This window comes from Sturnira hondurensis, unplaced genomic scaffold (genome assembly GCF_014824575.4).
Source record: "Sturnira hondurensis isolate 20B ecotype Veracruz unplaced genomic scaffold, ASM1482457v3 Scaffold0004474, whole genome shotgun sequence".
Classification (NCBI taxonomy): domain Eukaryota; kingdom Metazoa; phylum Chordata; class Mammalia; order Chiroptera; family Phyllostomidae; genus Sturnira; species Sturnira hondurensis.
The window spans coordinates 3,212,302-3,229,351 of record NW_028077105.1 but is presented as its reverse complement, the minus strand read 5'-3'; the positions used below and the strand labels follow the sequence as shown (position 1 = coordinate 3,229,351).

Here is a 17,050-nt window from a genome sequence, read left to right as displayed (position 1 = left end):
GGGATCCAATGTTTATTTCTTCAAGCAGATAAACCAATTTCCTAGTAGTTGGACTGAAGAGTCCACCTTTGCCCCTCTGGTCAGTTTCCCTCCTGTGACATAAGTCTAGTCTCATAAATATCTCCATCAGCTCCAGGCCATTTCTTCTGCTTCAGTGTCCGACCTGTCTATGTCTACACTCACACTGTAATGTCTAATGCTTACCTCGGTACAGTAAGTCCTGTTATCTGTTAGAATAAGTCCCTCCACCTTGTTCTCAAATTGCTTTGCCTATTTTTGGCCCTTTATTTTTCAAATAAATTTTAGAATCAATTTTTCAAATTACATTAAAAACTCTGCTGAGGATAATTTACATCTTTAAAATATCAAGTCTTCTCATCCATAAACTTGGTATATTTTCCCATTCGTTCAGGTCATCTTTCATGTGTTTGTATTAACTTTTATGAATTTTCCACAAAATTGTCCTTCTGTCATATTTTTTAAAATTATCTTTTCATCTGATTTATTCCAATTTACTCTGCCACATTAAGTGAATTTCACCAAAACTGTTTACTAAAGCTATAAATTCTAAGATTTATTTCATAATATATCATCTACATCGTAACAACAATTTTTTAACACTTCAATTTGCAAATGGTTTTTAATGTTACAGGTTTATCAGACAACTGATCCTATATACTCACCAAAAAGCTCCTTGGTCTCTACTTTCAGTGTCCGTGAAATTAGAGTCCAAAAACATATCTTTGTAGATTCGACCAACTAGACAGTAAATATCCGAAGCTATCTGCCCTTCACTTTGAACCATGAGAGTCATAATATCAAGAGCTTTTGCTCTGTCTCCAGGGAGATTTCTCCTAAGGCAGGGAAAGAAAACATCTTCGTTTCAATAGAGATTACAGAAGCAATACAGGTCAATGATCTCTTTAAAACTCTAACATATTGATTCACATTAGTGAAGTTTTGTAGGATAAAAACAACCGTTAGATTTTGAGAGTCATCTGTAAACCTTTGTACTAAGCCTTATTGTTTTTTATCCTGCCACCTGTCTCCGTAGTTTAACAAGGATCTCTACTGAATTGCCTTTCTGATAATAGTAATGGTTTGGTCTCATCCATCCACAGACCTTCCAGTTTCCCTGCAGTCTATATGCAGGTTCAAGTTGGTGAAGAGAGATTAGGAATTCAGTCTGAGGCCCTAAATGGGACAGAGCCAACTAATCCAAACAGAGTTACAAATTCCTTTTCATGGCTTTTGCTCCGAAACGCTGAGCAAAGTAATTCAGACAATTCTAGTAAGGCAACTTTAACCCAAGAATTGCCTAATTTCTATGTGTGACTATCTAAGGAAGCAGCTTTATGTAGCTCATTTTAAAATAGCAAGCATGAGCCCTGGCTGGTGTAGCTCAGTGGATTGAGCGTGGGCCTGTGAACCAGATGATAGCGGTTCAATTCCCAGTCTGGGCACATGCCTGGGTTGCAGGCCAGTTCCCGGCAGGGGCCGGTTCCCAGCAGGGGATGCACAAGAAGCAACCATACATTGAAAAAAATAAAATAAAATAGCAAGTATGTATAGGCCATTTTTCTAAAAAGAAAAAAATTCTCTTTAGTTATTTCTTTGAGCTTGAAAACATCACGGTAAGTGAGAGAAACCAGTCACAAAAGACTACATATTATATGACTGTGTTTATATGAAACCTACAGAGATCAAAAGTAGATTAGTAGTTGCCTAGGTCTGGGGGATTAGGGGAGAAAAAGGGAGCAGGACTGCTAATTGGTAGGGGTTTATTTTTGGAGTGATGAACATGTACTAAAATTAATTATGTTGATGGTCACACAATTCTGTTAATATTTTATTTTTTAAAAAATTATTTTACTGTTGCTCAAGTATAGTTGTCTGCATTTAACTCTCACCACTCCCCACCATCCCCAGCCATCCCCACCTCCCTCCCTTGCTTTCACCCTCCCCCTTGGTTTTGTTCAGTGTCCTTTACAGTAGTTCCTGAAAACCCTCCCCCTCATTATCCCCTCCTACCTCCCTTCTGGTTACTGTCAGGTTGTTCTTAATTTCAATGTCTCTGGCTATATTTTGCTTGCTTGCTTGTTTTGTTGATTAGGTTCCACTTAAAAGTGAGATCATATCTGTTAATATTTTAAAAACCATTGAATTGTACATCTTATATAGATAAGTTGTAAATGCAGACAACTGTACTTGAACAACAATAAAAATTAAAAAAATAAAGGCTGTTATTTCAAAAAGTTATTTCTATACTCAACTACTACTTTAAATCTTTCTCTCGATAAAATGCCTTTTCACTCTGTTCTAAATACCTTCAGTATAGACTAACACCTGATACAAATATGCTTATCAATTCATCATATTCTATTTTAGAAACGGTAAAGGTACAACATAAAGGAAAATATAAGAGGCTCTTATGGACTTTCATTTTTCATTTCAAAGTACAACACAGTCATTCTATCCTATCTTTCCGAAATGACTGGCACACTTGAGCCTTTGAGATACAGTAGAATTAAAGCAGTTTTAGTTCTAACAAATAGGGTTCAGTGATCCTTCCAAATCCCAGATAATTCAAACGGTAATGGTAAAATCTTTCTGATAATTTCAACAAATTTTCCTGGAAAGAACCTAAGAGTTAAGATTTAAGTACTACATAATTTTCCTCCTATGGAATGAAAATACTAATAATATAAAACAAAAGCACGTTTTTTTCCTTCTGTCCAAGGGATTTGGGGACTTTGACAAAATTTTGATATTTACTGTGATATCAAGGCAACTTATCCAAACAGGGTTACAAAACCCTGACCCTTTTTATCATTTGTATACCCCCATTTGGTGCTGATATTAAGAAAAATTTATCCTGAAAAAAATAAAATCCCCATAAAAAAGTACTTATTTGAAAACCAGTTGGAGCAGATAACCTCTTGTGGTCTCATCTCACTTTGTCCAATGTAAAGAAAAATTGTTTAATAAATGGGGGTATAAGATATACTTTAACTATACACTTATTAATAGAATTAGCAAGTTCTACAGTTTGGATGGATTAAGAAAAAGGGAAAAAAACTATCCCTGGTTGAACAGCATGCTGGCTTTGTAGGCAGAGGCAGGAGAGCACATGATGAAAAGCAGCCGTCGCATCAGACAAACCTGGGTGTGAGCCTCAGCTTTATGACACGTAGCTATAAGCCTTGGAGAAAAGTTACTCAACCTTTCCAGGTTTCAGTTCTCTCATCTGCAAAATAATTGAGCCTTAAGGGATACACGGCAAGTACTCAACAGATGGGATGTCCCCTCCATTTTTCTTTTTATCATTCCCTTCAGTTGTGTTAATTATGTATGTATTCAACTCTCCACCTTGGAAGAGAAAGCACAACAAAGCCCACTTTGGACAGCTCAGTGACTCAGGCCTCTCCATGGACAGAGCGAGGCTGGCCCTCCGTGGCCAGTCTGGGTAGAAGTGGCACTGAGGTCCGTGCCATGATATGAACAGACGGGAGAGGAGCAGGACCAGCACCAGCAGTACACACAGTCCTGAACCCAGAAGACTCACGGACACATGACCTGTAACATGGCCAACAGAATTCTGATTCTAATTAGGTGCTTTTGGAGCAGTCCCAGTGAAAATATTCTCTGGTTCGGAATGCGACACCTAGATAAAACTACCCTTACCCTACTTGAGTCAATGTTTGCATGAATAACCATTTCGTGTTGAGTATATTTGCTTAAACATAACATCATATTCATGTAATTTTTAAAAAAAATCTAAAAATATATAAAAAGCAGATACAAATTCTGACAAAGAAGAAAAAGAACTTAAGGATTTTAACATAAAACAGTGAGAACTCTTTACTGACCCCCCCCAAATCAGAAAAAAATCAGAGTGCATGCTTCCTATATATGGTTGAAGTGGAAATATTAACATTGCATTTTAACAGGGAGCAGCTGCAAAGCTACACAATAACATGCCCTAGAAAGAATATTCAGGTTAAAAATAATATGTTAGCACATTGTGAACAGGAACTTTTTCTGCTCACCTGTTCAGTGCAAATGCATAATGAAACTTCACATGCTGATGGGAGGCCAGATCAAAGGTGGGCAGCTTTTCTAACGTCTCTACCAGCTTCACGATAGAATCATATTCCTTTTAAGCGAGAGGAGAACAGCACAGAATTAAATCATCAGGAGAAAGTTCTGACAATGAAATGCTTTTGACAACCACATATTCGAATCTGAGTAGGGCATTAAAAAAAGAACTAGAATCCAAAGAATATTTTGAAAAAGCTAGAAGCAAGAAGAAACAGTTTTTTCCTGCTAAAATAGGGGGTTTTGCTTATACAGATAAAACATGAGAATAGAGTTTTCATGTCTAACCAGAACACCAGTAAACCATCTTGCATGATAATGTTGTATTGTCTTAATAAGGATGGTACACTTCTCCACAGAGCCAGATTCAGGACATGCCGCGTCCTATCCATTATGTTCAGGGAAACAACTTCCAAGATATCAAGAATATGGAACAACTGATTGAAATTCTGTGATAAGCAACAAAGCACTTTTGTTTCAACATGAATAAACCTCACTAGTCACAGGATCCTGAGCGCTACACCTCTCCACCTGTGTAATTCCCTGCTGTTCATGTGAAGCTTTACTCAGGCCGAAACTCTGGAAAAACAAAACCAGAAGTCGCTTACATTTTATTTTAAAAATCTAATTGCAAATTTCCAACTCAGAGAGGGTTTCATTGTGCTCATCATATTTTTACAATCTTAAGACATGTCAATAAAAATAATAAGGCATATGAGTGTGCTTTACTTTATGTATTTTAAAAGTTATTTTTAAAGGGATATAAAATATAGCAGAAGGAATATAGTTAACAACATTGTAATAACAATGTGAGGCGATCACTTCATAAGTTATATAAGTGTCAAATCACTATGTTGTGGAGCTGAAACTAATACTGTATGTCCACAATAATTGAAAAATTAAAAAGATTTTTAAGTCAGTTTTATAATTAATCAATTGCATACTTCTTGCTTCTGGCTGGTTAGATAGTGCAGTGTTCATTTTAAACCATACAATTTTGATGGCGATATGTCCAAAAAACTCTTAAAATTTTTTGACTATTTACCAAAACAAAGCTCTTATTGTTCACTGAGAGGTGTACCTGAAGCTAAAGAACAGAAAGGACTGCACCTGGGCCAGGCATGCTTGAGGGATTTCCCTTTTGGTCTCTCGGAGGAAGAAGACGTTTACCACACACGTCTTTCACAACCACTGACTGTTACTCATATGAGTCTGTTTCATTCATCATAAACTCTCAGGATAGAAAGCATATGAGAGTCGATAAAAAAATTACATGTACTAACATGAATGACTTGTTAACTGAAATTTTATGTTAATAGTACTCCCATACACTTCCAATATACTATGGAAAAGATGTTAAGTATGTTCTCACCTGGATATCTCTGTAGGAAAGTAAAAGATTTATGACAATATCTGCTGTCAAGACTTCAATATTATCTATTCGCTGTAGAATTCTTGCCAATTCAGCTGCTAAGTCTTTACCAGTGTATAAGTTACGAGCTTTTCTGATATCATTGATTATAGATTCCTGGAAAAACTGGCTGGTGAGAAAACATATTTCAAAGAGTTAATAGTAGAAGAATTTCAATGAAAAGTAATAATTTTACAAGAAAAAGAATGACATTTGCAGCGTTGGTAGCTTTCAATTCACTGAAATACATAGAATGGACCCCTCATATAACTGGCATTATTTAAAAACTTGAAGTCCTGCATTTCTGTTAATACTCTTCCTTGCTTCAGGAAGGAAGGTAGATAGATATTCTGTGTTAATGGGTTTCCCAAGAACTTGAAATGTACCACTCAAAACACTTAATCATTATTTTTAACTTTATGGTTTTGAGTACAAATTGTTCTAAATAAATTAGGCATGCCTATGATTTAAACATAATATAACCCTTACTTTCTGACTCAGCTTTATTATTTAACAACATAAATGACAGCTTTTAAATATAATAAAAATAAATAAGCAACCATACAGTATTTAAATAAATATAACAATGTTCTCAGTAATTTTTGCAGAGTTCTTACTTTCACACTAAAAGTCCCTGGCCTTTTACTTAGACAATATTTCTATACTTTGAATTTATTTTTAGCTTTACCATCACTATAACACAGCAGTTTTTTAAAATTTCAAGTTAGTCTGTAAATAAGTGAATAAGATACAACATATGGACTATGGGACATCTATTTTATCCACTTAGAAGGCATTAAACATTTTTTCCTAGTTCTTGGCTGCTGTGTACTATACCTAAGAAACATCTCATCCAATGTACAAATAAATAAAGTAGAATAAAAACTCATCTGTTAAACTGACCTAGAACCTGCTTGTGCCACCTTCAGCAGCTGAATGAAACGATCCGCCAGAGGTAAGCAGATGGGTCCAAGAAGCAGCTCAAAGTTCGACTGCATGAGCTCTGACAGCCCCTTCATGAAGCTGCAGTCACAGCAGTAGACCTTGTTATGTGGCGTTATCACGTACGGGACGAACGTGTAGTTCCCAGTGCACATCTGCAGAGAGGGGCCCCAGAAGGTGGTAAGCGAGCCTGAACATCCCACACTAACGCAATCCCAAGTCTCACTTACGTGAGCATTTTAAATGATAATCCTGAATGTGAAAGGAAATAGAAAAACCTTGTTTTGTATTCACGGGCTACAAAAACGGACATTTCTGCCAATTTCTTTCATTGTTTACTTCAAATAATTAGGACTTATGGACGATACAAAAAAACACTATGGCAAGGTTTCTATCAACCAGTTTAAATATTTATTCACCCTATCATGGCTAAGGCTTTTGATATATACTGTAGGAAAAACAGAGTAGTTTAAAACACAGCCTTCAGCCTTCCAAGAACTTAAAATTTAGTCTGATAAATATATGAAGCCAGTAAGAGCGAACATTTAAGGGCTGCCCACGTGACAGGCCACACTGTGAACGAAGCTGCTCCCCTCCAGGCCACTCTATCTCAGCCACGGCTCCACTAGTCTCCTGGGCACTAGAACTAGAGACCGTTCCCTTTATCGCCCATATCCTATCAAAGTCCTGTCTCTTCTACCTCCAAAATCTATCTCATATTTGCCCATTCCCCTCCATCCTGTAGCCAGCACTACAGACCATGCCTCCAAAACACCTGGCCTGTGCTGCTGTAACTGGCTTCTAGCTGGTGTCCCTGCTCCCACTCTTGTCCTCCAATCTGTTCTCTACCCATCTGTCGAAGTGATCTTTTAATCTTCATCAGACCACTCCCTCAGCTGCTGGCAGCCCCTTTCCTCGCTCCTTAGACGAAGAAAACATATCACTGTATTACAAGGGCCTCAGTATCCAAATCCTGCCTCTCTCTAATCCCAGCTGCTCTCTGCTCACTCATCGTGACTTTCTATGAATTACTAATGATGCCAACTGAGGGCTGCTACTGCAAACAGAAGTGGAGCTGGGAACGAGAGAGGTGACTTCGCACTGGACACCCCTGAGTGACAATAAGCAAGTCTGACCAGAGCTTGGTGCTCAGGGAAGGGAAGTGAATGCAAAGCGAAGGATTTTAAACTACACACGCTGGGCAATGGGAATCATGGGGGATTCAGAGTAGGAAAGAAAACACCATCAAGGCTGTGCATTCTGACAGTCTGGGAAGAAAACAGAAAGGACTGACAGGGAATGAAACAAGACTGGAGGAAATTAGGTAGGAAGCTGCCAAGCATGACTGGACCAGCAGTAGCAGCAACTGACACATGCACTCACTGTAACCTGCTAGCTGGTTACAGATACTGAGAGAGAGGAAGAATGAGTCAAAGGCAACTCTCTGGTCTTAAATGCAGCTTCCTCAAAGAGTGGTATCATTAACAAAAGCAAGAGTTCAGAAAGTAGCCCCGACTGGTGTGGATCAGTGGATGGACTGCTGGCCTGCAAACCAAAGGGTCACTTGTTCGGTTCCCAGTCAGGGCACATGCCTGGGTTGCGGGCCAAGTCCCCGAGTAGGGGAAGCTCAAGGGGCGGCAACACACTGATGCTTCCCCATCTCCCTTCCCTCTCTAAAGTAAAATAAATAAAATCTTTTAAAAAACCCTCAAGGCACCAAAATAAATGGCATCTAAAAAATGAATTCAGAAAGTAGAACCAGACTTAATTACTTATGAATGCACTGTACTCGGGGGCACTTGTTATATATCAGGTAATTAATCAAAGAGACCCAAAGTTCCAGTTACTATTTAAGAAGAAAGTCAAGAAGCTGAGGTTTAATTTGGGATGGTAGGGTGAAATGTTCACCTTTAGAGAGGTTAGGATTTCAGGAGAGCAGGATACCCAAGGTGAAAATATCCAAAACAGAGTTGAAAACACAAGATTGGAACATGTAAGAGTTTCAAGAGAAAATGCAGACCCAGGAATTATTTGAATCTCAGGAAATGGGAGAGACCTCTAAGAGAAAAACCACAGAGAAATGAAAAAGTAAAAAACTGAAAATTAGAAAGGAAAAAGTAAAAAACTTTTCCAATTAAATATTGGAAAAGTTTATTTAGCACCATTTCAAGGGGGCCTGGGGAGTTCGGATTATTGGTTCCCAGCCGCATCAGCATTATGAAGAACACCACATCACTTCTCTGATGCTGAGAAATAAAGTGATGAAAACAAACATTTAGTTACCACTTACATGTGCCAGAGAATGAATGGCCACAGTTCCCAACAACGTCATGAAGAAGCTGCTACTATCTCCACTTTACAGGTGAGGAAATAGGTAAGACTTTGAGAGGTCACCACTGGTCTGTGCTGTTCGGGACTCCAGCCTAGGGACTCTTTCTCTAGAGGATATGCCATTAACACCAGGGGTTTGGGCACCCTCCCCAGTGGCCTTTGCAGGCTGGCACACAAGCCCTTTGCCTCAGGTCACCTTCCATGAACCCTGCATGAGCCAAGTTGCTGTCACAGAGCACACAAGCAAGTGCCAAGTGCCCTTGTGGGCAGACTTAGTTATTTTTGAACATTTTATTCTTTGAGGCACTTCTTGAATGTCAAGTAAGAAGCAGAAACTGGACCTAGCTTCCACTTAAAGTATAAGAAGAACTTCCAGAGGTTGAGGTTTGATTTTTAAATCAAGAACACGAAGTCGTTCCTTTCTCAAGTTCTCCTTCATGCAACAATAATTGGAAGACTAGTCAGAGAGAGGAAAAATAAACATTTCCTGCTTTTAAAATGTAGCCAAGATCCCATAGCATGTCCACCAACTTAATCCTTTCACTCAAGCCACCTCCTAGGCAGAAAAGAAAGACACATATATTAAGATGCTGCTTTCCAAAGCATTCAGAGCTTAAACTATGAGTGGATTATAAAATAGAGCAACAGAATGAAATACTCCTGTTTTAGATAAAAACCATAGCAAAATCACAAAAGAAAATGCTCTGAATCTTCTAAGTCACAAATGAGACAAAACAGAAGCCCCCAGGGAACCAGAAAAGTGGTACTAGAGTTCCAGCAGGTTATTCTGCTGATGGATAAAGTTCTGTATCCTCAGAAGCCTTAACACCACGTGTATTTGTGTATAAGACATGAAGTATAATAATACACTGTTGCAATTCTGAGCATTGGGGAATAATGCATCTGTGCAAAAGGAATTCTAGGAGAGAATGACTATCAGATGTCTGGCTGTGTGTTGAGCAGTGTAGGGACAAAGAGAGAGAAATGAGAATCATGCAAAGAGTAGAAAAAAATAGATTCCTGAAATTGTCTTCTTCAAACCCCAAGGACTAAGGCTTCTGAACCCCTGTTGAAAATACCCAGCATGCCAAGGCTATCTTAAGATTCTAGCCCCACTGTACTTTTTGAAGTTTCAGTAAATATATATATTTCAATTTCCAATTGTTGGTATTCAAAAACAGGGGAGGCTGAGAAGCTACAGGAGGCACATGGATGCTACTAGGCTTGAGCTAAGAGACAACTCAGCAGGCCTGCAGTGGGGGAAAAGTGTAAGGGATGGTTGTGGGATGTTGTGTTTCTTAAAAAGATACAAACTACTAAGAAAAGCAACTTTTCGAAATGAATATTAATAATATGGGAACATTTATTTCCCAAGTGGGCTCACATACAACTTAGAAATATTGCTGCAATTTCTGTTTGCAGATTGCTACAAAATCCAGAGTTCGAAATCACTAATAATTCAAAGCAAAATAAAAACCACTGTGTGATCAAGAACATACATCTTAGGTACAACAAATGCCTTTTACTAATAGATACTAATTCTAAAATATTTAAGCCTGCTGATAGTGACCAGAGGGGAGAGGGGAGGGAATTTCAGGGGGAAAAGGGGAGGGTTTACAGGAACAAGTATAAAGGACACATAGACAAAAACAAGAGGTGGTGGAAATGGGAGGGAGGTGGGGAAGGCTGGGGAGGTGGGCTGGGATGGAGGTAAAAGGCAGAAAACTGTACTTGAACAACAATTAAAATAAATAAATTTAAAAAATATTTAACACTGCTTTTTGAAGGAGAAAGACCACATTCCCTTCCATTTCAAAACACTTGGGCATGGTTACAAAATAATAATACCCATCCCTCAGGCCCGTGCTTGTTTCCACCACTATAAAAACCCACAGCTCAAAATCTAGTCTTATTCTGTCTAATTATCTTCACTGTTTTTATTAAAACAACACCAATTCTGTATTTTATTTTCTAAAAACATACAAAAATGAGTATAGGTATGTGAGGAAAATGAATTAAGCCTCTGGGAAGAAATGCTCTCAGCATTCAAACATGTTGAAATATATGCTCAAAATACTCAACATTTTTTTAAAGTCAAGTTTTTTTTTTTAAAGATTCTAGTCATTTATTTTTAGAGAGAGGGGAAGGGAGGGAGAGAAATCTTGATGTGAGAGAGAAACATCCACCGTTTGCCCCTTGCACACCCCCAACCGGGTATCTGGCCTACAACCCACACACGTACCCCGACCAGGAATCGAACTGGCAACTTTTCACTTGGCAGGAGTACACCCAATCCACTGAGCCACACCAGTCATGGCAAAATACTCAACTTCTGATAAGGACACCCAGCACCTGAAATAGCAGCTTATTGAAGTCAATGACAACTTGGTCAGAATGTGCACTATTTGGTCATCTCATAAACTGGCTTCTCCACACATCCAGACCATCACGGGCATGACTGACTCTCCCACATTCAGGTCTCAGGTAGTAGCATTCGCTACCTACTCTGAAAGACCTGCCATGACCACCTGATGTAATTGCCACCCACTCTTTAGAGTGTTGCTTTATGTTAATTTTCTAATTGGTTTGTGCGCTTATCTGTTTATGGGCCTCTTGCCCCAGCCAGACTCTGGCACTTCTCATTTGTTGCCTCATGGAAGTTACGAAATGCGGCTGTTGTCACTTTCAACCTCCTTAGTGAAACCCTGTGGCACCAGCCCAAAGTTTGGCACATGGTTCATGTCAATCACTATTTGTTTAATGAAATCTGTTACACTGAATTGATGCATGAAGCAATTATTTCTCATTTCCTGTTGTAGGTATAGGATGAGTTTATAATGACATTATTTATGCTGTGAGTCTCCGACCTGGTGAAATCTTAACCATAAGTTTTAAAACTTCTGATCTAAAGAAAATCAATCAATTGTGCTTTTAATGTTACCACCTTAAATCCAATCATGTGCAGATCTTTGTACTTCCAAAATGGAAAGTACAGCCATTGGTTGGCATAACAAGGTGATTCACCTGTGCATTATTTATTTTCAGGCATTTTTTCATGTTTAAATTTATTTTTTATCGCTTTTTAACTTGTAATTCTGTGTGAAGAGCAAGGATTTTGTAGTGTGGTCTCAAAAACAGATACAAGACATAGAAACTTAAATCAATCTCTATAGATAAACAGATGGTAGACAAATTAAATAGAACTATGCATATATACATGTATCTATGTATGTATGTATGTGTGTGCGCACATGCATGTATACCTAACATATATAAAGTATATGTGTATGGGTATCTATATGTGTAAATATACATATATACACACACATACATGTGTGTTTCTGTGTATATCTGCTGCTTTAGTGTCATTCATAATTCCACAAAATTGAATGTACTTTGCAAAATTTTTTCAAAAACATAATTATGTATTTTAAAAAACGGTATCAGTGTCACCTCCACTAAAAATAAAATTTTACTATAAGGGAATATTTAGGTAAAATAATCATATTTATATTGAAATGCTAGAAACCTTAAAGAGGAAAAACAGAGACAGAAATTAGTATTTTGCAAGTGTGAAAAAAATACCAGAGATTAGCTGATGAAAAAGAAAAAAAAACTTCTGGAAGAGTTAAGTAAAATACTCACATTATTCTTCTGGCAAATGATTTCCTGAAAAAAGAAAAAAGTAAAGCAAAAATCAATACAAAACTAATTAATTCACTTAATTAACTGAACCATAGTTGGTGGAAAACCTGTATTAATAATTTCACTACCAATGAGACATTTCAGGGAGTGCAAAATAAGTTTCTGCATCTGAGAAGTCTGCAATCTGACAGGGCTCAGGACAGCATAGAATATAGCACAAACATGTAAAAACTAACTCATCCAAAAACTAACTCATCTATAACATTTCAGAATATGTAATCACAGCATTATTGAATCAGCCACAGTCTTTTTGGAAAATAAAAGATGAGCTTGTTTTCCCTACATACAAGCTCACCTATACCCTGGGGAAGAGCAAGCAGCCTGCTGCCTTCTGGGCAGCTGGAAATAAAAGGTAATGGCCATTTACCAGCTGGGCAAGTTCACACATAAATAATAAAGCCACCTATGAATAAATAGTCATGAATATGCATTATTCAATAAGTAGAATGAAATAAACACATCACCAGCAATATTCTTATCTTCTAGTTTTGAGGAAATCATGCAAATAATGTGTCTGGTGCCTGGAAAGCTCTTGATAAACTAGCTATCATCATTACTCTTAGGCATTAAAGTGACTGAAAACACAGGCGAGAATCTAGAAAGGCCTATGTTATACAGGCTTCACTGAGACTGGAGAATCACAATTTAGGAAAAAAACCGAACAGCCTACTGGAAAACATGGCACCTATGTTGTCATGGAAACAGGAAATGTTAGGCATTTGTGGAGCCTCAACGGTGGGAGGGTGGGTCCACCTGGCAAAGAAGGGGAGGCAGCTCTGGCAGGTAAGAGAAAAGCGATGCAAAACTCAGGGAACTGGCCGTCATTCTTCATCCCAGGACCAACATGGGTGCAAATGGGACCAACAAGGGCTTGGGCTTAAAGCAGTATGTAAGATTTTTGAATGTTTAAGGACAAAAGATAAGTAAACAAAACTCTACAGAGAAGGAATTGTGCTGAGTAATTTTAAGAGCCATAAATATATATATACCTACCCCCCCACACATATAAAATACTAAAATACCTCACAATCTTGATGATAAATAAAAGGATATGGACACATTTAGAAAGAAGTATCATTAAGCCTGGATGTACATGCATGTACACACAGACATGCCAAGTCAAAAGAGCACGTACAGCCAGGGCTGGGTTCTAGGAGAAAGAAGGTAACAGTGCAGATTGAGGAAGTCTGTGAAGATCAGCAGAGAGGGTGGAACTCAAGATGAGCCAATGAGAAAAGACAAAACTACCAAAGGCAAAGCTGGGGGGGCAGGATCCAATGTAGAGGACCAAGAGCAGAAAGGCCCATTTAGGTCAACAAACATGATCACTGGCTAAAGACAGTTCATTTGGGGAAGTATAGCTACAGAAGAGAAGATTTTGGCAAATATGAATAAGAAGATTAGAAAGTTACTCTGGGTCTCATCGAAGAAGGCTTTGAATGCCAAAATACCCGTACAGTACTCTGTTCTGTGGACTTGGGGCAGTCAAGTGTATTTTAAGCTAAGCGATACACTTAATGAAGTTTCAACACAAAGAACACTGCTTGTAATGACAAAGGTTGGCAACAACATAAACGTCTATCAATGAAATTGGGTGAATAATCTACGGTATCTCCGCACAATAACATTCAGTGCATCTGAACAAAGAATGAGGAAGTGCTCTATTATGATATATGTCTATTTCCAAGATACACTGCTAAGTGAAGAAAAAGCTAAGTATAGAATGGTTTTTACTCTATGCTCTATTTCTGTATAAAAGGGAGAAAAAGAAAATTGGAATTTGTACATTCATGAAAGCTCTCTGGAAGGATATACAAGAACCTCGTTTCCAACAGAAGGGAGCTGGCTGGCTGGGGGACAAGAAGGGTGACCTCCTACTATACGACACACTCTTTTTCACTTTTAAATGTTTGTATCAGGTGAACGTATTACCCAAGGAAGGCAAATAAACAGAAGGAAAACCTTACTGAAGTTTTAAAAATTGCAATTAGATGGTTTTATTTAGTAAAGGAGGGGAAATGCATTTGGGTAGCTATTGCAAAAGTCCAGGGCTTGGGCAACGGTGGTGCCCGGGGAAGGGAAATCAAGAGGCAGATGAGTGCTGTCGTGGGGGAGGGGTGAAAGAGATTTTCCCACAGCTGTTTCACAAGCAGCTACTGCATGGGCACGAGCACACACGGGCACATATACACAGGCTTATGAGAAAACGATTACTATAAAATAAATAGAAAAGTGTTGGATAGTCAGCAAAGCCAGGAACTCAGTATAGAGAATTTTCCAAGTTTGATTTATGATGCAGCTCTCCAGAGTAGTAAACCACACCCTTCCTGACACTGTTCTCTTGAGAGGAAGATGCTTTCCTACGTCTGAGTAGCAAGGAAAAGCCCTTCTCTTCTTCCTGTGCCACACAGCATCCTCTGAGCACAGCAGGAGAAACCTGCTCTGTGAGGCTGGCCTTGACTGTCTTCAGTGCCACCTACTTCCTACTTCCCAACAGTTGTAGATGACGTCCTTATTCCTCGTCCCTACCCTCACACACACCTCTATGACAGCACTGCACCTACTAACTGCACGCATTTCTGCCTATTTGTTCCATCCTGCAGCCGAGCCGCCTTGGTTGCCAGGGCCACGTTTCGTTCATGTTTGTACTCTACTAGTGGTCCAGCAAATTCAATGGCACAGAGTAGGTACTCAATGAAAGCACAACAAATGAGTAAGTTAAAGAATGTATAAGATGTGTGTCAGTTCTGGCTCTTCTCCTGACTATCCGGGTGGCATTTCGCCTCTCTGTAATGTAACATACTAAGACACGGGTTGAATGATCGCTGGTCTCCTGCTACTCTGTGTTCTACCACTTGCTTCTGGCTAAAGGCCCATCACAATCAGCACTGTCCTTGTGGCACTGGAAGGAGAGATGCCCCCCAGCCCTGCACAGGAGCTACTCCGCCATCATCTCTTCTGGTGCACCAGGCACAGGGATGCAAGTGGCAGTGAGGGGAGTTGCGGTTGGAGGGCGCTGAAGGCTCTGCTTGGCACCACGGAACACAAGCACAGCTGCTCGCGGCCTCGCGGCTGACAGCCGACATGGTGTGTCTCCCTGAAGAACTGCTCATCGGTGTAACAACCCTCTTCCATGACCTCTTGGCCCTCATTTTCTGTAATGTCTGCATTGTAACAATCATGAAGCTGTATTAAAACCATCCCTATGAGAATCTACTGAATTCTTATTAGCAAACAAGACCTCAAAAGGTATCTACTGCCTGAGGTGAAACAGTTTAATTTGTACTAATCCCATTAAAAGAAATAAGTGGAGGAAGGGGAGTAAATTTGAGATCCAACCGCTATATTTCACATCGCTTCATGGAAGTGTTTCATCCAGGGGCCTAGAAATAGAAATTCAAGATAAACATAAACTTCCGTTCCTTATCAGTGAATGTTTCTGGAGATGCATTACCCCACTATAATGTCATAATTGTCTGAAATCTTTGGGGGGCTTCCAGTCAGCGTATTCCTTGGCTGTGCCAGAAATAACCAAAAAAATGCTTTTTCAACCCTCCAGTAACCCTTTGTTAACTAAACAGAGAAGCAAGACAGAGATGGTCTAGCCTAGGTCTCATTCCAAGGGAAGATGAAAACAACTTTTGATAGCTATTTGAAACAATATTACTTTAAAAGGGTCATTTTAAGGCTAAGTAAATGGAGTATCTCCAAAATTGCAAAGTGTTTGTGCCTAAAATTTGGGTAATTACAGCCAAGGGAAGGAAGTGGGAACAGCTGGTGTGGGGTTGCGAAGTCAAATCCACTCAGGGCGGGAGACACAGAAAGAGCAACCAGGATCTCAGTTCCAGAAAGAAAAGAAAGGATCGGGGAGTTCTTGGCCAGGAAAAGGACACGGCCCCCCAGCTGGTGACCTTCTGGGTCTTCCCTTCGGATCCTTCTTTCTATCCCCGTGGAGCCTGGCCAGTTTTCCATTAAGTTGGGGAAAATGAAGAGATTTCTTATTCTCTCCCGCTCCATTCTCCTACACAATTTCAATGCTTCAAAGCTGGACAGGGAAATACCAGATTGGCTGTTGTGAACACCCTTGGCCTCACTGAGAAGGTGGGACTCGTCTTCACCTCCCCCCGACACTGCTACAGTAAAGCTGAGCAGGCTTAGGAAGAAGACTCTCACACGGGCGTCCCAGAACTAGCCCACCCTTCACGTTAGGAAACTAATTACGTACGTGCTAACACGTTATGCTTATATGAAAGATGAAGGTTAAAGACACAACTCAATCTAACAAAAACCTAGAAAATCATGTTTTTACAGGACATATGAATTTTACAGACAGACTTAGATGAGGATGTACCAGATGACAAATCCAAAAACATGGGGCTTGCCCTGCTCTGAAACTTAGTACCTGCGTGTGCCCCTAAATCACTCCATCTATCTGGATTTATTTCTCACCTGTGCAGAAAGTATCTTCTATTCTGTCCATTCTATATAGTAGGCACCTAACTTGTCTATCTCATTGATTTTTTTAAAGATTTATTTATTTTTAAAGAGAGGGAAAGGGAAGGA

General features: G+C 39.2%; 1 protein-coding gene across 2 annotated transcripts in view; it reads right to left on the bottom strand.

The window, feature by feature from the left end:
* MAP3K5 (mitogen-activated protein kinase kinase kinase 5) overlaps positions 1 to 17,050 on the bottom strand; it is a 180,090-nt gene that overhangs the window by 103,695 nt on the left and 59,345 nt on the right. For both annotated transcript variants that reach the window (XM_037045671.1, XM_037045670.1), the window contains exons 3-7: positions 12,428 to 12,451; positions 6,413 to 6,606; positions 5,471 to 5,639; positions 4,050 to 4,156; positions 684 to 854 (exon numbers count right to left, since the gene is read on the bottom strand). In XM_037045671.1, the coding sequence (XP_036901566.1) occupies positions 684 to 854; positions 4,050 to 4,156; positions 5,471 to 5,639; positions 6,413 to 6,606; positions 12,428 to 12,451 (665 nt within the window). The remainder of the gene's footprint in view (positions 1 to 683; positions 855 to 4,049; positions 4,157 to 5,470; positions 5,640 to 6,412; positions 6,607 to 12,427; positions 12,452 to 17,050) is intronic.